This window comes from Podarcis filfolensis (assembly GCF_964270895.1).
Source record: "Podarcis filfolensis genome assembly, chromosome: 3".
Classification (NCBI taxonomy): Eukaryota; Metazoa; Chordata; class Lepidosauria; order Squamata; family Lacertidae; genus Podarcis; species Podarcis filfolensis.
In genome coordinates this window covers 4,752,687-4,778,921 of record NC_139606.1, presented here as the reverse complement: position 1 = coordinate 4,778,921, position 26,235 = coordinate 4,752,687, and the positions used below count along the sequence as shown (strand labels likewise).

General features: G+C 41.7%; 1 protein-coding gene across 2 annotated transcripts in view; it reads left to right on the top strand.

Annotated features, from left to right (window-relative positions):
* Positions 1-26,235, top strand: part of PKHD1 (PKHD1 ciliary IPT domain containing fibrocystin/polyductin) — a 238,340-nt gene that overhangs the window by 20,685 nt on the left and 191,420 nt on the right. Inside the window, exons 11-29 of one of the 2 annotated variants that reach the window (XM_083606347.1) lie at positions 508-578; positions 1,624-1,725; positions 1,918-2,013; positions 2,276-2,414; positions 4,566-4,680; positions 9,269-9,544; positions 10,295-10,384; positions 12,378-12,468; positions 13,584-13,722; positions 13,806-13,942; positions 14,817-15,001; positions 16,513-16,635; positions 17,025-17,130; positions 18,585-18,863; positions 20,724-20,854; positions 21,536-21,671; positions 22,229-22,424; positions 23,563-23,630; positions 23,955-25,583. In XM_083606347.1, the coding sequence (XP_083462473.1) occupies positions 508-578; positions 1,624-1,725; positions 1,918-2,013; positions 2,276-2,414; positions 4,566-4,680; positions 9,269-9,544; positions 10,295-10,384; positions 12,378-12,468; positions 13,584-13,722; positions 13,806-13,942; positions 14,817-15,001; positions 16,513-16,635; positions 17,025-17,130; positions 18,585-18,863; positions 20,724-20,854; positions 21,536-21,671; positions 22,229-22,424; positions 23,563-23,630; positions 23,955-25,583 (4,109 nt within the window). Of the gene's footprint in view, positions 1-507; positions 579-1,623; positions 1,726-1,917; positions 2,014-2,275; positions 2,415-4,565; positions 4,681-6,853; positions 6,919-9,268; positions 9,545-10,294; positions 10,385-12,377; positions 12,469-13,583; positions 13,723-13,805; positions 13,943-14,816; positions 15,002-16,512; positions 16,636-17,024; positions 17,131-18,584; positions 18,864-20,723; positions 20,855-21,535; positions 21,672-22,228; positions 22,425-23,562; positions 23,631-23,954; positions 25,584-26,235 lie in introns of those variants that run through there. The other variant, XM_083606348.1, reaches the window with a different exon arrangement.

Genomic DNA, 26,235 nt, shown 5'->3' with positions numbered 1-26,235 from the left:
GAGCCTCAGCTTCACGATCTGTCCTTCCAGTGAACACTCAGGGCTGATTTCCTTAAGAATGGATAGGTTTGATCTTCTTGCAGTCCATGGGACTCTCAAGAGTCTCCTCCAGCACCATAATTCAAAAGCATCAATTCTTTGGCGATCAGCCTTCTTTATGGTCCAGCTCTCACTTCCATACATCACTACTGGGAAAACCATGGCTTTAACTATAAGGACCTTTGTTAAATAGCTATTGTTAAATTTGCTATTGTTAAATAGCTTCAGGATATTTCATGGGAAGCAATTCATGAGTGAGTGAATGAATGAATAACCAAGTTCGCCCTCTGGAGGCCAATAATGCAGCAGATTCCCATGACATACGGGGTGAGTGATGAAAGCGTTCCCCGAACAACTAGCTCATTGCAGCTCTGCACACATTTACTTTTTTCACTCTGCACTGGAATATCTTACATATTCCAGTCTTAATTTCCTTCTGTTGTTCACTCACTCACTTTTGTGTTGCAGGTCAGTGGTGAACAAGGATGCTTGGCTTATCAGCGCAAAACAGGACCTTTTCCTGTACCAGACATTCTCAGGTATATTGCCCTGCAGTCTTTCATTGAAGAGGATTCTGGAATTAACCCCACTGCCATTTCAGTCTACAAATCTGCTGTAATTATTTGTGTAGAAAAGGATAATGAAACAGAAAAAGTGGGGGGAGAAGAGAGGGAACAGGGGCAGCTTCACTCACCCTCGACTCTGTCCTTGCTCATTTTTGGTTCTGGACCTGCCCAGTTTTTACTCCAGATCTCCCCTCTCCCGTTGCTGGTATGCAGCTCCTGACAGATTATCCCTGAGAAAACTGGTCTTTCAGCTGAAAATTGGTTGCCTATCTGTGCCCTAACCACATTTAGCACTAACCACAGTTCTGTGATTAGCTGAAAATGAAAGCAAAAGTTAGATTTCCCTCCTGCTGGAGAAGAAGAGAGGAGAAGGAGAGTGTTATGTACTGAAGTTCTCACCCTGGGCCAGCAGGGGGATACTGTAGATAGTTATGCAAATGAAGGATCGAAAGTGACATTCAGTGATTGGATAGTTTTAGAAAGTTGTTACAGTAACAAGGTACTGGAGCTCTATATAAGCAGGCTGACTGAACCCTTCAGCTCAGTTCAGTCCTGGCCTCAGAATAAAGAAGAGCTGTTTGAAGAATCGCTGTGTCGTCTGATATGTTCGCCCACAACTTAACAGAGAGCACAAACCTTTTGTATAGCATGAAACTGGAGGTTTGTGTTATGATTAAAACACTGTGTGCTTGTGTGTGTTTGTATCTGCTGGAGAAAGGGGGATTAATTTCTAGATTGAGATTTTAAACCTGATCACCATTGTCCTGCAGCCCAAACCATTATTCTTTTATTTGCTTTACACCTTTCCCAGTTAGTTGGAATTTTGCAAAGTTCCCAAAACCTGCAGCTCAGAACAAATGTGTCTAATGTGAATAATTACTTTTGGGCATGGATTGGGGTTGTTTTGGTGCAAGACAGAGTCTATGTGATATAAAACCAGTACGTGGTTGTCCCATTTTACTTTAGCTAACCTACATCTAAATGGAACTAAATTTCAATTATTTCACTTCCTCTGCAGAAATATTTTCAGTGTCTCCAGCTGCAGGGAGCCTGGGTGGTGGAACCGATCTCACCATCACAGGAGACTTCTTTGATACACCTGTGCAGGTCACAGTTGCAGGTAATAATGTTGAAATCAGTCTTCATGGTTCTGGAAATGTGAATTTCTCTGGAGGTATGCCACAACATGTGTTCATTTCCTTTGAAGCATGTGGTAGGTATGTCCGTGCTGGTGATCCTTTAAGAAGCTTGGACTGGCATTTTGCTCTGAAGTGATATCCTTCTCATTCATGCTTCTCTTCCCACTCAACAGGCAGTCCCTGCCAAATTAAGCACATTATTCCACGAAAGATCATCTGTACAACTGGAGCTGTTGGTGTGCACAGAAGACTCAATGGCCCTAAACCAGGTGCACTTTTATTGTGGCGCATCCAAGTGGTAGCTTCCCTCGCAATTGGTTGATGTTTCAGCATTAGCTTCATATTTATTGTATTAACATAATTAAATGATCAAAGCCATGGATTTGTAGGATTCAAGATCATTTGTTCACTTGCAAAATTAAGACTCTGCCTACTTAGCCAAAACCTGCTGTTGTTGTGATGTCCATTTCTGTTGTGATGCATTAACCCATTCATTGCAGATGATAAAGTTCTTGTTCCCCAATTTCTCAGGAAACAGAGGGCTTCTTTTTGAGGTTTGGGATGGATCAGACACAGATTTTACTGAAGCAGCTCCTGGGTACCGCTGGCAGTTTGTCCCTAATGCCAGTTCTCCGTTAGATTCCCAGTTTGGGAGCCAACAAACATTCAGGTAATCAGTGTTCTTTAAGGACTCTGGTGTGTACTACAATTCACACTATTTTAGTGGAGTTCTTTTTACAGGAACTTGGGATATATTTACAATCCACAATGAGTGTTACATGCAGCTTAACTGTCATGGCTTCCTCTAAAGAACATGGAGATTAATTTGAGATTTCTTGGTTAGAGAGAGGCCCCTTTCCCTGAACACATTACCAGGTTAAAACACAGCTAAGTTGTTCTTTTTCTCAGTTTGGATTGAAGCTGGTTTTGGGGAAAAGGTATATAAAGCAATATTTCACAAGAAACCACAGGATAAGTATGGGTTTGTGGCTAATGCCATGTGTGCAGCACGCCGGTTCCCAAACCAGGCGTGGGAGTGCGCTGGATACATAGAAGGAAGGAGTGTGTGCACAGCCTAAGTATGAGCCAATGTTTTTTCATGCAAAGTTTCAAGTGAGTCTGGATTGATAGGTGAGCAGTTGATAGTCAAATTTCCTGCATTTTCATAAACACCTCCATACCAGCTGGCTGAATGAAAGCTGAAAGCCTATTCGTACTTAGATGGGACGTTGCTACTTCCCCATGGACCCAGTACACTCTGGTAACATTTGAGTACTGAAACTATCTAGAAGGTACTGACTACTGGGGGGAAAGGGGGAGAAGTTGATAGAAGGCCCAAACTGAGATTATCTCAACCCCCTCCCACTCCAGAATTAGTAGGAGTGCTGAGTAAGATGTCTATGCTAGAAGGTCAGAAAGTCAGTCAGAAGGGATGAGCTAACTGTGTCTGTTTTTAAACTTGCAGGTTTGCAGGTTGGGCAAGAAATCTGCACATGCTCGCAGTTTGGGGCAGACAGGACAGGAGGGGGGAAAGCTAAAACAAGTTCTGTTTCTCTTGCCTGCATGAGTAAAGTTCCGCTTTTTCTGCCTGCTTGAGTAAGCCTGTAAGAAGTTGTTTGCCCCATACTATAAAAGGCAACCTCAGAGAACAAGAAGGGGCTCAGCCTTTGGGAGAGATCCCGCTGTAGCCCCCGCGCAGATAAATATATCTGACCTTCCTCAGAGAACCCAGTGTCTGTCTTTATTGACTGGGAAAAATACCTGCAACCAAGTATCCCAATTATATTGGTGTAATTCTCGTCCCAGGTGGTTTCATTCCTACAGTACTAGATAGGTAGGGAATCACAATGGCAATTATTATTATTATTATTATTATTATTATTATTATTATTATTATTATTAGAATTTATATACTGCCCTATACATGGGGGTCTCAGGGTGGTTCACAGAATAAAATCAAGATATAAAACCATAAAATGTGAGCATCTTTCCTTAGCATTTATTGACATAGCACATGACCCAGACAGAATTGGCTCAGCTGCAGAATCTTCACAGACAGAATATGGGATTCCATAGATGTTCATTGTATTTGAATATTTAGAACAGAGAAAAAATATGGCTGACCAATGTTGTGGGAAAAGAGAAATTCACTTTATGGAAGAAATGGCAAAATCTCCCCAAAGGTCTTTAATATCCTATCCAAACATTTACCCAATAGAATGAAAACATATATTGGAAAGGTGCCTTGGTTCTGGAAATTGTGATGTAGCTCTCTGGTGCTGATTTAATGAGCACCTGAAACAATCTCCTTAGATGAAAATTTGATAACTTTTAAGGAAAGAAACCGGATTGACTTTCACGAAATCTACCTGAAGACAACATTCCCTCTCAGTTTTTACACTTGCTGTTTCTAAACCTACAGGTGGAACTGGCAGGAGCCATGAGGTTCCCTGGTCAGTTTCATATGTGTAAATAAATTTGCCGGGGGCAGGGGGGGAGGCAATCAATAGGGAGCTACATTTCCTACTTTTTATTTTATTTTTTAGAATCAACTACTAATGAGTTTATTAATTTTCATAACACTAGTTATGCAAGAAAGGATCGTTTTTATAGGTAGTTTCTTGGAGATTCTTTAGTAAGCTAACATTTTATTCTGGGATGAGATAACATATATGTCTCAGTGGTGTTCTATAAAGGTAAGTTTTTTAAAATGATTGTGTAATAACTAAAGTCATTCACGTAACTCATCTTTTCCTCAGAAATGGAAGCCTGTTATGTGTCTGGAAGTTTGCTTCATTCATGTTTTTGTTTTGTTACCCAGGGCACGACTATGTGGTTTTTTTGTGGCACCACAGACAAATAATTACACATTCTGGATCCAGGCAGATGACAAGGCTTCTTTGCATTTAAGCCTGTCCAAAGACCCCCAAAGCAAGGTACCAGTACCATAAATTACTATAAGTAAAAGTTAAAATTCTGTGATCCTTATAACTTTGCATTGTGGCACTTGCTGGCCTTGTCCTTTGTTTAGACTTCCAGAGCAGGATCTGTGTTGATTCCCCCCCCCCTTTGTTAAATATACGTAAATTGTGTAGAATGTTACAGCTTCTTGACATTTATATAGGGCTTTTTGAGTGTTCAAATTGTTTCCCATACAATACTTTGGTAGACAGCTGGGATAGCTCAGAGCATGAGACTCTTAACCTAGGGCTATGGATTTGAGCCCCATGTTGGGCAAAATATTCCTGTGTTTCAGTGGGTTGGACTAGATGACCCTCGTGGTCCCTGCCAACTTTATAAATTCTATGATTCTATCCTTGTAGCAAGGAGCTGGGGCTGGACTCTGAAATAAGAGGAGGTTGCCTAATTTTATCTAGTTAATTCCTGGCCTAAGTGAAATTTAAGCCAGGGGCTTAAATTTACATGCTTTAACTTACTCCTGTGCTACACCGGATGTAAGACTGTCACTTCAGAAGACAAATCACTCTTACTAGCACAGTGCTTATGAATCATTTGCTAACCAGAAAGGAAATAGCTGATGATAACTGATTTTTAAATTGCTTTAGCTTAAGGAGGAAAACAAATATATTCTAAATAACTTATCTGCCACATGCAAGGCAACTTCATTTGTTATGACTTCTCAAATGTAACACTCCCTTGCCTAAACTGTCCCTAAGTAGCCGAGAGAATTCCACCACACATTTTTCAAAAGATCCAGCTTTATTAGTATTTTAAGATGTTCCTTGGGGGAATGCACACCTTGGATACAATGATCCTTTGTTTACCAAATGATGACAAATCTTTTCTCTAGTTTTCGGTTAAAGTGATTGTTCATCTCTTGCTAATAAAGAAATGTTCTCTCACGGGATTGCTTCTTCTGGTTGGTTGTCTTGCCCGTAAAACATGCAAAAGATCAAATATCTTTTTTCAGACATTGATAAAACTAATTTCATTTGTTCAGCAAAATCACTTCTGTTTAGGATTGCTGTGGGTGCAGATGGTCTCCTCAAGGATAAAGTATAAAGGATCTTTATACTGGGATCTTCAAAGCAGGCTGGGGGGTGATTTCCCTTTCCCTTCTCCCATTCCCCCCTTGAGGCCTGCAGGTTGTTGTTCTGAGAAGAGTGGTGGGTGTTCCTCTAGCTTAGCGGCTTTTGCAAACAGACGTGCCTGCATGCCGGCCACGTTTCTTGGGTGTCACTGTTTGCTGGCTTGATTGGTTATCAGTGGAGAGATCTTCCTGTTGCTCCATCTCCTTGTTCTTTGGGTTGCCAGGGGTGGTGAAGCGGACAGACTGTTTCTTTGTCTGCCGGTCCTCTGATGGCGACGCTGCTTTTGGCATGGAAGGGTTGGCCAAACTGTAGAAAATATCATTCTCAGTTCGACGTGGCTTTCTTTGGGCTTTCTTCAGAGCAGAAGTACCTGTACGCCTAGCATGTTTCTTGAGGGCCTTCTTGAGTTTAGCCTTGATCGCAGCCCTCTTCTTTAGTTTGGCATGCAGAAGGCCTGAGCGAGTCCGAGTGTAATGCTTCTTATTCCTTGGCCTGCCCATCCGTGAGGGCTTCCTGCTGTAGGCTTTACTCCTCTGGGAGCACATGGTGTGCTTGGCCTTGTGGGCTGAAAGGACGTTGGCCCTCATCCGCCTGTCAAAATACCGGGACATGGGCTGGCGCCTCTTTTGATAGTGACTCCTTGCATACCTCACTATGCGTCTTGTCCTCGCTTTCTTCTTTCGCCTGGAATGTAGCCGCCTTCGTCTGCTCAGGATCTTCCGGGATCTCTTCTGCCTCCTTCTCTGGTAGTAAGCCTTCCTACGTCTTTGGACAGCAGACATGGCTTTGCTGTTTCTCTGCCTTCAGCTTAGCTGTCCTACTGCAAGTGACAGTGACCTCACTCCAGCTGTGCTCTTATATAGTGGGAGGCATTCAAATGAGGGACCGGCTCCGGGTGCTGTGATTGGCTGGGTGGAACAATAGTCCAGTGAAGTACGTAATAATGCTTAACTGTGAGATATTTCCTTCAGGGTGAAATCACAGTAAGGTCCCACCCATCTAGCCTTGTGTTGAAGGAGGGGGAAATAGCTGTTGTCATGGCTGAAATAAAAATGAATTTCTGGAATTCTGGTCATCCTATAATGAGCCAATATTTGGGCCCCTATTAATGGTCTTCTAAAGGTATCACTGGGATTGGCGCCATTATTATACAGAGAAAATGCTGGTTTCTACTTGAATTAATGTCCCAGCCATGTTTTGATTCATTACACCAGCTTTTTTTTGTTGAAATGGACAAGACATAATAGAGAATGTGCGGACTCTGCTTCTTTCCATGATTGAGAAACTGTAGGAAATAATCACTTGCATTTGGGTAGTGACCATGATCTTCAGGATATGTTGCTATATGAAAATGTGTAGGCAGTACCTTTGGTTTTCAGAAGGAAAAATAGGGCTAAATGCACCTAGCCCGTCAGATTTTATTTTTATAAAATGAGTATACAACATCTTTTTAAAAAAATCTGAGTTGAATAATCAAAATGCCATATATTAAAATGACACATACAATACAATACAAATCTTTATTACGGTCAGAGACCAGCATTTAAAATCTAAAAAGCGCTTTAGAAAGCTAAAAGGTATTAAAACACAAGGTGAATATAAAAGTCTATAAGAATTTAAAAGAAGCTAAAAGAATCCAAAAGAAGGGCCAGGAACATTGGGCAGGTGTGGAAGAGCCCAAAAGGTTGATATATAAAGGCTTTAGCTGTCATTTACAGAGCACTCTGATATGTTCATTAAAACTGATTTGTGGCACATAAATGATACATAAAACCATTTAGCAGCCAATAGAAATGGACCAGCAAAACGTTAAGGAGCAGATTACAGGAGCCTTGTTTGCTTGTTACCTTAAACCATAGTTTGAACTGATATACAGGCGCATGTGCAGTGTGCTGGTGCATGCTGCTGTGAGCACTCTGCTCCTCCAGGGCTACGTGGAGCTGAGCCATGGTTAGTGTTATGTCTGAAACCAAGCTTGTGGTTTGTTTCCACCAAACAAACTGTAAGTGATAAGCCAAGAGCAAACCTTGGTTGGAAGCTCAGCGTTTGGAAAGAAACAAGCCTTAAGCCAATGTTTGGACATAACATTAAGCCCATGGTTTAGTTCAAAGCAGTGTAACAGGGGAAGAGTTTGGCTGAGTTTAACTATGGTTTAAAGTGATGTATGATGCAGGCTAGAAAATAGCAGTTTGAACAGCTTCGCCAATAATTTCATGGAAGGTTTGGTGGAACAGAAAGAAATTGAATGAGAAGGCCTTTAATAGTGTCCTAAAACTCATTAGACATGTGGCAATGTATTCTGCAGTTGTGGTTCAACAGAAGTAGTATGCACTTTCACCATGCCTCTCAATACTTTTGACAAAACATACAATATAAAAAATGAGGAGAGTTAACCTCCAGCTTCTTGTCCTCTTTGGAATGAAAGGGTTTTGGACAAGACCAATATACCAGATATCAAAATAAATTATCAACCTCTGTGATGGAAAGCTCAGCTGGACCAGTTTGGTGGTGCAGTGCCACGGAATTCCACCAGAGGGCCGAGCTGTAGCCTCCCTCTGATTGGCTGCTGGTGCAGCTCACCAGAGGTGGGCGGAGTCAGCACTTTGGAAGGGAAAAGGAAAAGCAGGAGAGAGAGTTGGGCTGGATCTACATTGATCTTTTAAATGTTATTAAATATAATGTTCTATAATGTTTAATGGCAGTTTGCCAGTGGCTCACTGCTCTGCAGCGCCCTCTAGTGTCACATTTTAATATGACATTTCTAACATTATAATCCAAGAGTGCAGATCCGCCCTTAGAGAGAGGACAGTTGAGAGGTGACTTTCTTGATATTCAAGCTGGATAGAAGTATAGCTTCTGAGCATTAAAACACAGTTTTGTGCCTGGAAAGTGCAGTGTGGATGAGCACCTGTCTTCAGAGGTGCTGTCAAAATGTGTGACATGCATGATCCAAAATTCTAGTCTGGTGATGTTTTGTTAAAGTGGTGCCCATTCCCCAAAAGACAAATTCATGAACACAATGGATCTTCTGCCTAATATTTAGTGCCATTCATTTTCAAAATGAGCTGGAATTAGAAAGCTCCTTTGACAGACTGCTGATGTGACTGCTTATGTTTTGAACGACCTTAAGAGCTCTTACGTTCCCTCATTGAGGGATGTAAACCCATTTTTCTTCCAAGCCATTCACAGGTTACTGTTAGCTAAGTAACAGATCTGTTATTTAGCCAAATACACATCTGGCTACTCTGACCACCTACAGGTGCGCTTAGTTTGTATTAGAAACCAGGCTTTTAGTGTTGCATCTCCAGCTGTCTGGAATTAATTACCAGCTGAAATTAAGACAGGTACCCAGTGTCATGACATTTGGGGATTAATTGAGGAGGGAAAGAACCGTCCATGCCACTTTGAGCTCCTTGCAGGAAAAGGTGGGTGTAAATGCAATGAATAACGGCTGTCGCCTACTTGAAAACAGGTGGAAATTGCATCTATTCCTGCTGGGATTCCTGAATGGTCAGCGCATTGGGAGGAGAACTGGAGCCATCCCTGGAAGCCAAAATCTGAGAAATTTGAGCTTACTGGTGGTTCAGTGTACTATCTGGAAGCTGTGCATCATGGGAAGTCGCCAAAGAATGGAATGAGAGTTGGAGTCCAGATTCACAATACTTGGCTGAATCCCAGTGTGGTTAATACCTACCGCAGAGAGAAGCACAAAATACATGCCTGTGCAGTTAGGCTTCCTGAAGTACAGGTTAGTCTCATGGTTGTGAGCTGAGCCTCATATTCATAGGAGTTGTGATTCTGGGCCCTTCCCACAATTTCAAGTGATTTCTAGTCATGTTCCTGAGAGGTGGGTTTTCCCCCCTTTTGGTCTTGCTGCTTTCTCGTGGGAAACCTGTTTTTTTTACTGCTGAACAAATGTTGGTTGAGTTCCCTGTGGATTGACGTTTGTGACCATTTGACCACATACTCAAAAGTAATCAAAAATGGATTGAGCCAGGAAATATCAACGCGTGTTGAAAACATTTAGTTCACTGGTTCCCGAATAAGACAATTTATGGGAACTTTATTGTTGCTGTTTTTTTAAAAAAGATTGTGAAAGAGTTGTCTCCAAGTCTCTTTGAGTTCCTCGTTGGGCAAAATCTATAGAAGAGCTAGGGATCTGATGGGATTATCACATTCAAAACTAGTATTTCTTTGTGCTAGGATTCATGGCTGGCCTGAATTATATAATAACCACTGACTTAATTCTAGAAGTGCTTTTTCAGTGGCTGCTAAATAGAATGGGTCTACAGATTTTATGGAGTTAATTTTCAATGACAGCGATCACATTGATGTTGTAGTTAAGGTGAATGTTGGGAACTCTAAGTGACAACTGTGAAAGGTTGTCTTCGTGGTCCCTTCCAACTCTACAATGTATGAAATAATTTTTTCAAGTTTCCATATTAATACCACTATGAAATAAATACTCATACTTTGCAAGGGTCTTTCTGCTTTATAGATGCTGATACTATCTGGTACAGGATGGTTCAGACTTGCCTGGGACAATGTCACCACCAACCTTATGTCAACAAATATTACAGCTGAACAAGTAAGTCGAATTACAGCTGCAGGTCAATAAATCCTTTTGGTTATAGAATCATTGGGAGGGTATTACAAGATACTTTCTGAGCGTCATTTATCAGCATGGAGAAATTCTCAAAATCCAGCTATGTATGGGCCAATCTCGTTCAGTATTCTTGACCTTCAACGACAGTGGATCTCTTGGGTTTCAGGCAGGAGTCTTTGCAATCCTACCTGGAGATGCTTGGAATTAAACATGGGACTTTTTGGCTCTTCTGAATGTAATAAACTCAGGACCAATAACTTAAGGGTCAGGAAAATATTGTGATATGAAATGTGATTTTCAACACGGAATATTGGGGAAGGTCATGGCTCAGTGGTAGGACACATGTTTTGCATACAAAAGACTTCAGCTTCAATCCCTGACCTCTCCAGGTAAGGCCGGGACTGTCCTATGTCTGAAACCCTAGAGAGCCACAACCAATCAGAGTAGACGATAGGGGGGTAGATGGACCAGTGGTCTGATTTGATTTATGGCATCTTCTGGTCTTCTTGCAAACATTTCTAAGATCATGGTCTTTTCAGTCAGTGCTCTTGTCCAGGTTTGTTAACTGTCTTACTTTAAGTGTTGTGAGGATCGTATGTGAAGTGAAGGCATGAGGCAGGAGTTGGCAATGCAGGTGAGCTGTGCACAGGCAAGCTGCCAGCTAGCTCTGCTGAAGCTCTTTTTATTAGCACAATATGCAAAACCAGTCAGATACATTTTGGGCTGTGCCCTTTACATCTTCCAATCACGCAATCATGGGGAGGTTCAAAGTTATTTTGGCACCTGTTTCCACTGCATCGCTTTCCCCTTGCACAATGTATGATGAAGGAGACAAAGGTCACAGACAGGGCACGGCAGACCACTAAGAGAGCAATGATCCTTTTCTTTTACTTCTTTATTTTTTCTTTGTTCTTTTTTTCTTTTTTCTGATATCTTTCATTTCACTCCTTTATTGTGAATAGCATTTTATAGAGGTATAAATAACTGTAAATATGAAAAGAGGCAAAGTATTCTCTAATTTTTTTCCTTGGTTATATGTGTTTTCTTTTTCCTTTGTATTTTCTTTTGTTGTAAATATGTATGTTTTCTAATTTGTACTTAATAAAAATTATTTTTAAAAAAGAGAGAGAGAGAGAGCAAAGGTTAAATAGAGGGCATGATGTTTAGACAGCTGAGGCTTGTATGCCCTTTTAAAATGTGTTTTTTTGGGGTGGGGAGTTTTTGGGTTGTTGTTTTTATTTTGATTATGTATTTTGTGGTTTTCTATTCTCTGGGTATATAAATTCAATTAATAATAATAATAATAATAATAATAATAATAATAATAATTTTATTTTAAAAATATTTCAAAATATTTCAAAAACTGTAATAAAATTGTGGCTTTCTGATGCCCCGTTACATAGAAGAACAGTACAATTCCTGTCAAGTGCAAAGGCTCTTATGGGTGATAAGAGCAAAGCACAATTTAAAATTTTATTGTTTCAGGAATGGCTGTACAATCAATACATGAATATTTTCCAAAAGCTAAATTACCAGAAACTTCTAAATTGCTAGAAAAGATATTTCATTTTTGTCATTGTTATATGAGAAATTGTAAAAAAAATGCAGAATACAAAGATTTCTCTTGGATTGTGAAAATAAACTATGGTATTTGCTATGCCTCTTAGGTTATGATTTTCTATGTGACAAGTTTCCCTACAAGTCACACTTTCTATTGAAATAATGGGTATGCAAAGTATGCTCACCTTTTAAAACCCAATAAATGTAGAGCAAAAGACATTGTATGTATTGGTCTCTGAAACTGTATTCACATGTTCAAATGAAGTCGCTTAGGGTGATTTTTAAAAAAACAACCTTAAAAGGCATTGTCTCCTAGTTTTAACCCTTACCCCCATGCTGTTTCCCCTATCTAAATTCACCTGTGCGCATGGCTTTGCTCTTATTTGCTCTTCCATTCCTCTTTTAATATCTGCAGCTCCAGAGAGAGCTAGAGGATCTTCTTTCTTTAAAATGTGAAACACAGCCATCGTCTGCCAAAATTATTCTGCAGGAAGGATTTGAGCAAGGTAACATTGTCTTTTTACATTCAAAATATCTTTATGTCAGCAGAATACTTTAGTGCAGGCATAGGCAAACTTGGCCCTCCATATATTTTGGGACTATAACTCCCATCACCCTTGACCACCGGTCCTGTTAGCTAGGGATGATGGGAGTTGTAGTCCCAAAACATCTGGAGGGCCGCGGTTGCCTGTGCCTGCTTTAGTGGCTCTGTAAGAACAATAGAATCTGTGTGGCTGCTCCAAAAACCTTCTGAGCACTCAGAATTCAGGCGGGATGAAAAGTCGAGGCGAATACACATTTGAATATATAAGAGCTCTCCATTCACTGGTAGCTCGTGTTGGTCAGGTCCATAAATATTCATTCCTAATATATTATGGACATTAAGAGATATCTGCAGTATGTCTCTTTTGTTCTGTATACTTTTCACGCAGTGTCCTTTCTATGCCATTGCCTCTGTGGTTTGTACCACTGTATGTGTGGCAAAATCAGTGCATTTTATAATGTTGTAACTTAAGATGCTCACCCATATCCTAATAATGGGTTAGGAGAGCTGGAAATAATGCCAGTATTTTTCACACCTGCCCTTGTGGAAGGCTCAGCTCTTTCAGGCTAAAAAGTCTCATCAAAATGCCTCAATTGGTATCTGTTTATGATGTCACAAAAGGATTCAGTGATTCCCTCTTTGTTAGGCATACTTTAATTCTTCATGATTTTGGGTGGAAATGACATTGGGCAGGATCACGTCATAAGGGGTGACTCCCCCCAATAAGAGGAGTGAGGAGGGGTCTGTCCTTGCATCAACCCCTCCTCCTGGCTGCCCAGAGGGACCTGGATGCCTGGCCGACACCACGTTGGAGTCCAACACTGGCAAACTCCCATGGGTGCTTTGGGTGTTTCCTAACTGATGGCAGGAATAGCATTCCAACAGCAAGGACTGAGTGGAACTGAAGACGAGATCCTTTCCCTACCCCAAATGAAGTCATAGCTTGTTCCAGTGTACGAATGTGTGTTTGCCATGCTTATTCCTAGCGTGATCATGAACCACAACCTGTGACTGCCACAGGAAGTGAGACTCTTGGTTCCGTCCCCTGATATTATCCAAAAATGATTTCCTTTTCAGTTTTTCAAAGAGAGCCAAAGCCAGTTTGTCCTCATGGGAATCTTGTGGAATCCGTGTCAGTGGTTGGTGCTTCGCCTGTATATAACGTGTCCTTCTTAATGGCCGACTATTGCAAGACTCTCCCTCTTTTCTTGCTGAGGTAGGAATTGGTTTCAGAATTGTTCTGCGCCCTCCTGAAATGTTTGAAGCTGTATCTGTTTACATGGTTTCATTCTCACACAGAGGAGCTGTGCCTTGGGAAGGAGCAGGAGGGAACGTGGGTGAGGCCCAAATCAATCTGACCGTACAAAGAATACAGGCTGCAAGCCCACCTCTTGGAGGAACCTTTCGAATCCATCTGCCCAATACTGTGATACCAGGTAAACTGAGGCTATGCAGCCTCCATCTTTGGAAGTTACAGGAAGAAGTCATGGCTAGCTTTAGATTTATTTCTTGGCCTGTTACTCCTGGTTATGCTCTCTACACATTATTATTCACTCTAGAATATTTCACCGCAATACTGCATTTGTCCTATGCTTATTGAATCACTTATTTTGTCTTGTTTGAACGGTTTATTTTTAAAAAATGTTTTGTATTTTGGTTAATGCCGATTGTGAGCCATGTTGGGCACAGTGGCATAGAAATCAGCTAAACTTAAACTTGATAGATGCAGGGTTAAAGAGATCACAAAAGTGTCTCTTCCATGCATTTAAATATGAAACTATTCCAGTCATGTCACAAAGGGGGGGGGGGGTTAGGGATTAGATTTTGGTTTAAAAAAGAACCCTTTCCCTGCTGCTCTGTGACTTACCTTCATCCAGCCTCTGTCTTTAAGTAATTTTCTCTCAGGATCACTTCTGGTTTCAGAGCTCCTGTTAGGAGAACAGTCCTTGGAGCATGGGAACTAAGGGAAAAATAAGCTTTGGGGGACAGGGAATGTGTTCCTCAACTGCACAACCCCTTTGCTTTAAAACCAGATCTCTACCTTCTCTCTAGCCATTCCCTCCTCCAGCTCCCGACTTTCTATCTGATTGAGAGAATTCCATACCTAAATCACTTGTCTAGATTAGCCCTAAAGAGCTGTGTTGCTGCTGAGACACCAAAAAAGCCCTTTCAATATGCCAAACACATCAACCAGTTTCATGCAATATGTTCGCATTTCATGAAACTTGCACTTCATTATTTAATCACATATTCTTCCTCTAAGGTTTCTTGGTTACTGACTTAGGTTACTTTATATAATCCTTTCCCCAGGCATTCCAGTATCCATCTCTGCCCATCACCTCCGCAAGCTCCTGCAAGCCTACAGTGATAATTTCACAGCTCAGTATGTGAATGCCAGTGACTTTTCGGTATCTAAGGACTCAAGCAATTGTTATCAAAGTATATGGACACTGACCTGGACCTCAATGATTGGTGATTTACCCAATTTCATCAGTGTAAGACAATCTTTTAAATATACCCAACTGACTGCTCAGTATTTCTTTATATTCAAGATTAATTCATTCACAGTTTCTGCCTATACATGTGCTCTTGCCCTGGACCTTTATTACTTCAATCCAGAATTTATTTATCATCGATCTCACCCCCTTTTGCCTTGCTATTTTCTATGCTTGTAAATGTATTGTACAACCAGAATGTATCAACAGTGCTTTGCTCCCTTGGCAGGAGAGGGAACTCAAACAAACAATCAGGCAATTACTCGGTGCAGTCCTTTCCTAGCCTCTGAGACGGCCTTTATTCTTCATGTGACCCTGCTGCCTCAGAATGCACATGGCCGGCGGTGGTGCACCTGCCCACTTATTAAAAGCTTCCAAATTGGGGAGATCCTCAGACATGGAGGCATGGCTGTACTATGGCTGTACTTGAACTGGCATTGAGCAAGCCTCATCCTTCCTACCTGCGCTTTCTTTCCGTCTGTATTTTATTTTACCCTGCTTTCCATCTAGAAATTGTGTCCCAAAGCAGCTCACAACATTTAAAAAGTAATGCAAAATATAATTAAAGCACAAAATGTAGCTTTTCCCAAGTTTCATGAGATTGTGACTCATCATTGTTGGGTTGTCAATAGATACTAGGAGAGGATATATTTATTAGATATTACCCTTTCTTCCTCGTGTGTGTGAGTTCAGCACAGTGCCATCCCTTTGCAGCTTAAAAGGAAGCTTAAATAGGGAGTTTTAGCCTTTTAGTTTAAGTAATCCAGGATGCTTTAAGGTAGACTGGATTTTCCTGGTATTTCCCCCTTTTCTGCCCCTTAAAATAACAACCGCACAAACAGTCTTGTAAAAGATAGAAATAACATTTACACACTCGGAAGAGGAACAGATACAGCAGCTTTCTTCAGGCAGGCTTACAATGGTAATTCAGTCATGAAGACATACTTAAGTCTAGCTTAAAATGTAGTCTGAGCTCCAAGCTCAGACTTTGTAGACGTTCTCGTGTTGATGGCACAGCGGCAAGAGATGGAAACAGAGTCAGAGGGTGCATACGGGCACAGCGGGAGTGTCTCTCACAGAGTTTTCTCTAGCAAGTTTACAGGAAAACTGTGAGCTTCAGCTCCTATCATGTGCCTAGCTAACAAAACAGGAATTGTTGGTTTGGCTGCACTTTAAATATCCCACAATCATGACTCCTCCCCAGACCCCCACATTTTAAACAGTGCTAATTTACAAAAAGCCTTCCTTTTCTTTTCCCTGAGGGAAGGGCAAAGGTGATCCGCCAGTCAAGAAGAGGGGGTGGCAGAAGAGGCAGCTGAACTTGGACCAGCTCCATGAAGCCAGAAAATATGGGCGACTGACTGAGAGGGAGGGAGGGAGGGTAAAAACAGGAATTTGTTTTGCATGGGTCCCTATGTGTCCATTATCGGAGTTCTAGTGATAACCAGTTTAGTCTAGCAAACTATTCCCATGTTTGGATACATAAGACGGTTTTCGTTTTTCCCTTCAAGGTGTCTGCTGAAAACCTCACTGGTTTGCGCCCAGCTATTACACACCGTGTAGTATTTGATGGTGGTGTTTTTATTGGTCCAATATTTGGAGACATGCTTGCTACCCCAAATAACTTTACACAGGTATGAAGTGGACAGACACCATATCTCATGAACGTTGAGTGTTTTAACGTATCACAGAACTGACCATGAATTACCTTGCTGTGGATATTCTCATTTTGTGAAAATTGGTAGACACTAGAGCGTCCTTCAGGCATCCAAAAAACACGTGAGATCTCCAACTGGGGAGGCGGCGGGGGTGTGTGCCCTTCTGGGTTCCCCTAGGCCACACCTAACTTTCTTGCTTTAAGTGAGAAGATCTGAAGGGGGCTTCTAACCATCTGTGTTTCTTATCAGGAGGAGTTATCTCTGCACATTCAGTAGAATGCACTTAGAAGCTTCCATTAAAAAAATGAATTCTTTCATCAAACAAATGACAAAGAATTGTCTAATAATTTCCTTTGACTTTCTAGGTTGTGGTTACAGTGAATGATGTTCCAGCAAACTGTTCCGGTTCATGTACATTTCAATATCTCTGGGAATTCACCCCTTTGGTCAGTAATGTTGAATACTTTATAGGTAATGCTATAAGTTTTTTCCTCTAATAACCTTTCTTATAGTATTTCTTTTAATATCTTTGATGTCATGGTTCTTTTGATTGTGGAATCAGCCTTCATCACTCATTAAAGCTAGCTGAGGTGAGGGGGGGCTCCAAGCTTTGGTGATGAACATACCTTTGCATGAAGGGATAGGACCTGCCACTTTGAAGGAGGCAGTAGAGTAGTCTCTTCCCAAAAAGAAATAACCACACCCTGAGTTGAAATTGTCCTCCCTTTGAGCAGCTGCAGACATTTCTTGAAGGAAATCATTTATCTACAAACATTCCAAACTGTATTCAGGCCAGAGTTTGTGACCAAACTTGCTTTTGTTGCCCTGGTGGGATAGCCTTTACCCAGGAGATGGATAGCTGGGCATACCCTTGCAATTTCTGCTTAATCTCCCAGCTTTTGCTGCCATTCAGCACAGTATCTTCCTGGACCATCTCCAGGAGATGTGCATCAGGTTCACCTTATCCAGTGGTCCTGGTCCTATCACTGGAAGTGGTTCTGCATGACCACCTCCTAACTTTATCTGGTTTTTTTTTTTTTTGCATCTTGAGGCCCCAAGCCAGCCCCCCATGAAATAACTACACACAGACACAGAATTAAGGTTGATGGGCAACATTAAGGCCACAACTTTATTGATTGCAAATTAAATGTGAGTGCTATTGCCATAGGCACTGCCTGAAGTCTGTAACGGACTACTGCCCCAGTTGACAGAGTCTATGTAGGTAAACCCATTGGAGCAGCAACATTGGGGTTTTGCCTGACAGAAGCTTACCGCGAGGTTCCTGTGATGGCCCTAGCCCTTCAAGCGGACTTCGGACGAGATCTGGGACCCACAGATTCCTTTAACGGAATCCCTTTTGATCATTGAGGGGCAGGTGAGGGCCATACCTCCCCTCCACACACAAAATTAAGCCAATGCCTAACCGCCAAACCTGGAAAGTTGTGACGATTGCTAAGGGGGTAGGCAAAAAACCAAGTGGCCAGTGCCAATTTGCCAAATGGATAAAAATTCCTACCCGGCCGCTGTCCCAAGACAGGCGACTCACATAAACTCCAAAGCAAGGACGAGAACCTACACTAAGGGCAGGAGGGCAGGTGTTCAGCAGTGCCAATCAAGTGCCTAGGGCACTCTTGCGCTGATGCTTATATAATTCCTTAACCACCCCCACCACTTTCCTGATTGGCTGTGACCCATGATGTCTATTTAGAGAAATGAAACTTAGACCTAGAAACGGAATCTACTTAGTCAGGGGTGTGTCCAGGGGCCCATTCGCAAGAAGGACCACCTTCTGAGGACGATCCCATTTCTCTCTCTCTCTTTTTTGTAAGAAAGAAATGGTAAAATCTTGAGATTTATTTTAATAATAAAAATGATATGTTATTGATACTTTGCTTTGTAGTATAACTCTGAACTTATTCTTTCAGATGATGGAGTTCATATAGTCATTAATATCACAGGTTCTGGCCTGAGTTCAAATAGTAGTTCTCTGCTCATAGAAGTGAACCACACACGCTGTGAAGTCCTGAGTTCAAATCACACTAATGCTGTTTGCCAGATGAACTTGTTGCCGGTTGGCTTGTATAAACTGACAGTACTGGTGAGACCCCATGGATTTGCAGTCAATGCCAGTAGAAAAGGTGACATCTTCCTGAGGATTACACCTAGATTGACTTCTGTTGAACCTCCTACCGCTTCAGAAATTGGTGTGTATGATTCGCTTGCACTTTCTGTAAGCATATCATAGAGCCGGTTTTACACATGTTTACTTCAACTGCTCTTCTTCCAGCTGCAAAGGCTGGAAAACAAAGAAGCAGGGAGAGATCTAGTGATGTTATTTTTTTGTGAAAAAATAATAATTCTTTATTGAAATTCATTAATATCATTACAGATTTAACTTCCCACATACACATACATACAAAGAAAAAAAAATCTTAAATTAATTTACCATACGGTGTTAATTTAAACTTCTAGTTCCGCTTAGATTTCAACTAAGTTAAGATCAAATAATATTACATAAAATAAAGTAACATGTAACAAAATAAAGTAAAATAAAATAAATGTAGACTTCCCATCATTTCTCAATATTGTTGACCTTTATGATTTTGTATGTACTTATAATTATTACCTTACATTTAATATACTTTCTAATACTTTCTTACAACATATCGTACCAATTTTTCTTTATTTCTTAATATTTTACGGCCACAAGGGTCATTCAAACACTGCTATAGATAATATGTCACTGTTATTTTTGTGTGTGTGCCTCTTAAACATTTTCCATTTTTGAGAAAATGATTGTTTTGTGTTACCTCTTAACCTATCTGTTAATTGAACCATTTCCACATAGTCTAATAATTTATTTTGCCATTCCGTTAGCATTGGTATCTTTCCACCCTTCCAGTTAGATGCTATTGGTAGACGGGCGGCCGCTGTTGCATATAAAAAGAGTTCTCTTATATTTTTCGGGATATCTCTGCCTAAAATTCCCAATGGAAAAGCTTCTGGTTTCTTTAAGAATATTAATTTAAACATTTTTTTCATCTCATCATAAACAATATTCCAAAAGTGCTTGACTTTTCTGCATGTCCACCACATATGGTAAAAATCTCCTACTTTTTCTCCGCACTTCCAACACTTATTCAAACTATTTTTATACATCTTGGAGAGTTTTGATGGTGTAAGGTACCACCGAATTTTCATCATATTTTCTTTAATGGTGTAACATGCACTAAAGTTCATGTTAGTTTTCCAGAGTGTTTCCCATTCTCTGATCATAATAGGACGTCCAATATCCTGCACCCACTTGATCATTACTGCCTTCACCTCCTCCTCCTTGACTTCTCAGTCAAGGTGCAGTCGGTATATCCTAGAGATAATCTTGGTGTCATTATTTAACAGGTCTATTTCAAATTTAGAGTGCTCCTTGGTCCTGTCTGAATGTCTCAAAGAGTTGATGATACTCTAGCTAAGAGAGATTGAACAGATGCTTTAAAACCTTTGGAATAACCTAGGTCCATTTAAGGTTAATTTTTTTTGCTTTCAAGTTTCCTTTAAAAGCCTCTCTGAATATCCCGGCTAGGAGATGGCAAACTGAGGGCAGTTCCAGACTGATGCTAATTTTGATGGGATTCAGTCACCAACCAGCATACTCAGGCTAGACAATTAAAAGTTGATTTGGAGCTCTTGCACAACAAATCTACTCCCCACCCCCCAAATTGCACTTTTTGTGATGAGGAAAGCGACACAAAATGGCACTGGAAAATGTGGAATAACATTTGTCAGTGTTGTCTAACCTCTCTACAAACAAATCAGAATGAAAGCACAATAAAAAGCCGACATTGTCTAACCTCCCCACAAACAAATTAGGAGGCTGTCTTGAAACTACCTGAGGTTTAGGACCATGGGCATATGGAAGACAAAGGCAGAGGTAAAGAAAAGAATCCAAATTTTCAGATCCTCCTAATCTTTTAAAACATGTACTATTATAGCAGTGGCACACGTATGAATGGTTTTGCAAATGACATTCCTGCATGTTTGCTGTAATGAAATCCTGGTTTTTATAGGAGGTATTCCAGTAATCATTACGGGTTCCGGCTTAGATGGGATAATCTTGGTGCAATTTGGTTCCCAACCCTGTCCAATTAATGCTGATACCAGCAATTCAATGAAAATTGAATGCAGGCTTCCTCCTCGGGTAAGTAATACCTTCATTTTTGTTGCAAGAGAAGGCAAAATTCATCTAAGCCCTCCCCTCCAACTTTCCCTTGTACAACATGCATTGCATGCATTATTCCTGTGGTGGGTTCATCTGAGTTCAGTTATTCTCTATAAGTTATTTTCAGCAAATACTATTGCACAAGAAGTACAGGTGGATGTTAAGGTATCCCCCACCTCATGGCAAATGCTGTGCAGGAGCTAAAAATCAGAGGCTTATTAGTAAGTCATTGCCTATTTAACTTATTGTACAATGATATACATTTCTGCTCAGAAGTAGGTCCCTTTGCAAAGTATTCAACTAAATAATTGTGCGAGCTGAATGACTTCTGCTTCCACAATGACACCCCCCTGGTGCCCTAAATCTGACATTTGCCCCCAACTCGCCATCTGGGGATAGCGCAGGTTGTGCATGAGGCCAGGAGAGAGGTGAACGTCCCATTGTGCAAGCATTCATGCAATTACCCAGTTGAATGCCCCTGTACAATGGTTTAGGAGCAACAGGATCCTTATTACAGGAGGGATGAGTGGCTGTCATGTAGTGTAAAAGCACGAATCGACACCTGCATGTTACCTCAAACTACATTTCATTTTCCCTGGAGGAAATGGCTTACTAGTGCACAGTCCCTACGGTTACTCATTTTCTGTTCGTTCCTTCTAGAGTGGAGAAGACTATACTGCCCATCTCATGCTGGTTAATGAGCACGAGCCTGTGGTCTTTGCCAATGCATTCACATATGATCCATCACTAAATCCACTCATTTTGTCACTGAGCAGAAACAGAAGCAGCACAGCAGGTAAAAGGGGCAAAAATCCCTGAACATTGTTGTTGTTGTTGTTTTCTTCTCCTTCTCCTTCTTCTCCTTCTCCTTCCTCTTCCTCTTCTCCCATTTTTCCAATGCTTAGGTATTTTAAAATGTCACTGGCTGCACATGACATGTTTTAGAAGTGGTTCTAAGCAGTGCAGTAAGAGGACACAGCAGCTCAGATGCATTGGTGATTCATATAAACAAACTGCTCCTGGTGCTTATGTATGTCAGTGGGGAAACAGGCGCCTGCCCCAAGCAACCACAATGCCTTCTTCCACTGCCTTTGAATATCTGTGGCTGGGAATCACAGGTGGGCAGAGGTCTCTTGTGCTCATGTCCTGCTTGTGAGCTTCCCAGAAACATTTGGTTGGCCAGTGTGAGAATGGGAGGCTGCACTAGATGGGCCTTTGATTTGCTCCAGCAGGGCTGTTCTTATAAAACTGAACTCCGTTTAAGATTATTACAGCGGCATTTGTTACGGGAGTAGCTCATGCTTTTCACTGTATTAATAGCAGCGTCTGCAAGTTGTCTTTCATTCTCTGCAGGGGGTCAGGTGCTCCACATAGGAATATCATCCCTCACCAATTATACCTGTCTGGACGTGCAGTTCAGAATTCAGGAGTCTGTGGGACAAATCCAAGCACTATCAGATCACGGAATCAGTGTGGTACTGCCTTCTCTGACAAATGGATTATACAGCTTTTCTGTCATTTTCAATAACGTCTCACTAGGCACTAGCGGGTAAGCAAATATAATGTAATTTACTGTGGATTCTTTTAAGGGAATGATAAAAAATGAGACTGTAGTATAATCCCTACCAATGAATATTTGTTGACACGAGAGATCTATGTTGTTTGGGTATTATTTAAAAATGTTTTAGTGTTTTCTTGCTGATCAAACTATTATGAAGGGTTTAATATCATGGTTGCAGGTGTGTGTGTGTACGCATACACACAAACATATATGTATGGGCTGTGGTAAATTATTTTAATTCTTTAGACTGAAGAACTAAAAATTATTCGAACAGGTTCTTCTCAAACAGTAAGAAGATGAGCTCAAAGTAAAAATTTAAAGCCTCCAGACAGCCAGGGCTTGTCCACACTTGCTAGTCTTCTGCCTAGAAAGTATGGGACTGAGAGGTTTTCTGCTTGACTTGTGCTTTCTAGGTAAGAGTCTGAGCAGTTTTTCATTGTCCCACCACTTTCTCTGGAAAAACTGTGGAATCGGAACAAACGTCAGTTGGGTTTTCTACAGATTGCCGTTTGTTTCCATCCAGCAGAAAACACCATGTTTTCCCAGCGGAAGCATGAGGCAAGTGGAAGTTTGGGCGAGCCCTTAGTGGCCTCCATGTACAGTGGTGCCTCGCAAGATGAAATTAATTCGTTCCGCGAGTCTTTTCGTCTTGCGCGGTTTTTCGTCTTGCGAAGCACAGTCGGTCGCAACTGCACCGCTTCAAGCGGTTTTAAGAAAAAAGGAAACAAACTCGCAAGACGTTTTCATCTTGCGAAGCAAGCCCATAGGGAAAATCGTCTTGCGAAGCAACCCAAAAAACGAAGAACTCTTTCATCTTGCGAGTTTTTCGTCTTCCGAGGCATTCGTTTTGCGAGGTACCACTGTAGTTTGCTGCCAGAATGTACAGGGCTGTTGGGTCTTCAGCCCAGCAGGGATCACTTGGAAGCACCTACATGCAGCAGTTTGTGACTTGTCCAAAAAAGATGGCAAAAGGCCTCCAAAGATCATGTAAATCACAGCTGCCATGTGCATTAGTCCAACATGGAGGAAAATGAAATTCAATCTTATCAAACACAGAAATAAGACTCTTTGCATATAAGAAAAAATAGACAACTGAATTGTATATGGGTCTCTCTTTTTTTTCTAGAGTGGAGCTATTAATCCAGTACGTCACAGAGATCTTCAAAATGGAGCCATGTTGTGGTTCCTTGCTGGGTAAATGCTATCAATGCATCATACATGTTTGTGCAGTAAGACTGTCAAGGATCACAGATAGATGACACCCATTGTTGGAGTAGGAGCTAAAGTTATACAGTGCTGTTGTTGAACCTTGTGTGCATGGCAGGGGACAGATTCCCCGCTCCCCAACTGTATCCCAAATTGCAGCCCATTTAGTGTGTCCCATAAAATGCAATGGTAGCTGTTTGGGAACTAACTCAGTTCTCATTTGCATAGTTCTACACTGCCTAAGCCTAAATGTAACATTAGACTTTGTAAGTTTGGTTTTAGTGCACTGAGATTTTATTATCTGTTTCCTAGGTGGGACATTGCTCACAATCTCTGGAACAGGCTTTAGCAACAGCCCAGACATGGTCTCAGTCTTGGTAGACTCACAGTTTTGTCCCATTACCAGCGTGAACGATGGGAGGATTTTGTGTCAGACTCCACCTGTCACTCAGCTAGCCAATGCCACCTTAGAAGACTTTCCAGCGCAAGTGGAGGTGCTCATAGGCAACAGGTCATCTGTGGACACACCTGCCTTGAGTTTCTCAAAGGAGAACGTTAACTTTCTTTACAAAATGTCTTTGACTCCAGATATTACAGATATTAGAGTAGAAATGCTGAATGATAGTGTACGGCTGAGCATAAAAGGGACCAATGTGACCATTTCAGTGGCTATGCTGGGAGATGAGGAATGCCAGCTTGAGGTGGAGAACACCAACCATTCTGCAGTTGGCTTTCAGTGCTCTGTACCCCTAAGCACACTAGAACCTGGACAGTATCTTTTAAGAATTCTGCAGAAGCAGGCGGGCTATGCCAACATACCAGCAGAGATGCAGCATGTAACGGTACGCCCCCTGATAAAGATGATTTTTCCGTCTCATGGCTCCATATGTGGGGGGCAGTTGCTCACCATATCTGGCGTTTCTTTAAAATCGTGGACAAATTCAGCTTGGGTGAATCTAACAGGCAACTTCACCTGTGAGATCCAGAGTTCAAACGACAGCCTCATAAAATGCGCCCTTTCCCCAGGTGACCCTGTTCTGAATGACTGGCAGCTGCGTGGTGCATCTCAAGTCCTTAGCGTCACAGTGACTGTGAATGGGATCACTAGCCACTGCCTGGGGGGCTGCTCACTTCATCTTCTTGAAGACCTGACCCTTGTTATTGATGCCGTGACCATAACGTGGAATGGGAGGCTCGCTTACTTGTTGATCAGAGGCCAGCGGTTAGATAGAGCAGGGGATGAAACCTTGATAGAGGTGGATGGTCATCTCCCTTGCAATGTCACAGCTTTGAATGAAACCTGGATCAAGTGCCAGGCAGGCAGCCTTGACGCTGGAGAACACAGCATTTCTGTGCTGAGCAGAAGCTGGGGTCAAGCGTGCCTGAGGCAGAAAGGTGCCAGCATTTTCAGAGTTGTTCCCCACGTCCTCCAATTTTACCCCCAGAATTTCAGCGTCAACGGCAGAGGCCTTCTCACACTCGACGGCCTAGCATTACGAGGCAGGAACGAGACCTCCATTCTCATAGGAGAGCTCCACTGTCCCCTTACCAGTGTCACATACTGGGCTCTTCAGTGCCTCACCCCTCCAGGCACTGGGGTTGCCACAGTGCAGCTGAACATAGATGGCGCCTCGTACCATATTGGGGAAATAAACTACAGCGAAGATTCCACACCTGTCTTTCTTTCCCGTCTACCTTCTGTGAATCAGCATCTGACAATCAGGGTGTCACGGATCCGGCGGACAGAAGACATGTATGTTTTCATTGGAGGCTCTCCCTGTGCCAATGTTGTTGGCAACAACACAACTTTGAGCTGCACACTCCCTCAGCTTTCCGCTGGGGAGTATAACGTCACAGGCGGAGATGCCCTCCAAGGCTTGGCTTCCTCCCATTTGGTGTTCCCTTCTGTCCTGATGGTTATGTCTGTGAACAACGGCTTTGGTAAGCAGGCTTTCAAGATAATATTATTTTGACCTTGTTGGAGCGGCGTGGAATGCAGACACAGGACAATGGCAATATATTATAACAACATAGATATGAGAACTCATGGGCTGCCGTCAATGGGTTCCTGCTTTAATTGTGAGACTACTTGTTACCTCTGCTTTAAAAAATCTTTTTCCTGGTAAAGAGAAAGTGTGGAGCTTGTCTTACAAGAAACGTGTGCTCCTTGCTTAAAGCATACATCCCAATGCTCTCAGGTTTAATACTCTTTCTGCTGAAAGCCTTCTGACTTGCAGTAAATGAACAGGCTTTCCTGCTTTTCTATTGTCTCAGGAAATACTCTAAAGCAAATCTTGAGCAGTTTGCTTCCTGCAGCAGAGACTCTTGCAAATTCTCAAGTTTCAGAAATCCATTATTGACTTTGGAAGAAATGCCCAAACTCCAGTACCTGATCTTTACCACCTCTCTTTTTCTCTCTGTGTGTCTTGCTTTACTCTGGGCACATTCAGAGGTATGCTATGTTAATAGCAAATGGCCAGCGAAACAATGTATTAACTGTTAAATGAAGGGTATCACAGGACTTTAGTATAGCTCATTAATAGCAATATATTGTAGAAACACATAACTCTGCAGGCGCTGAACTAAAAAACCT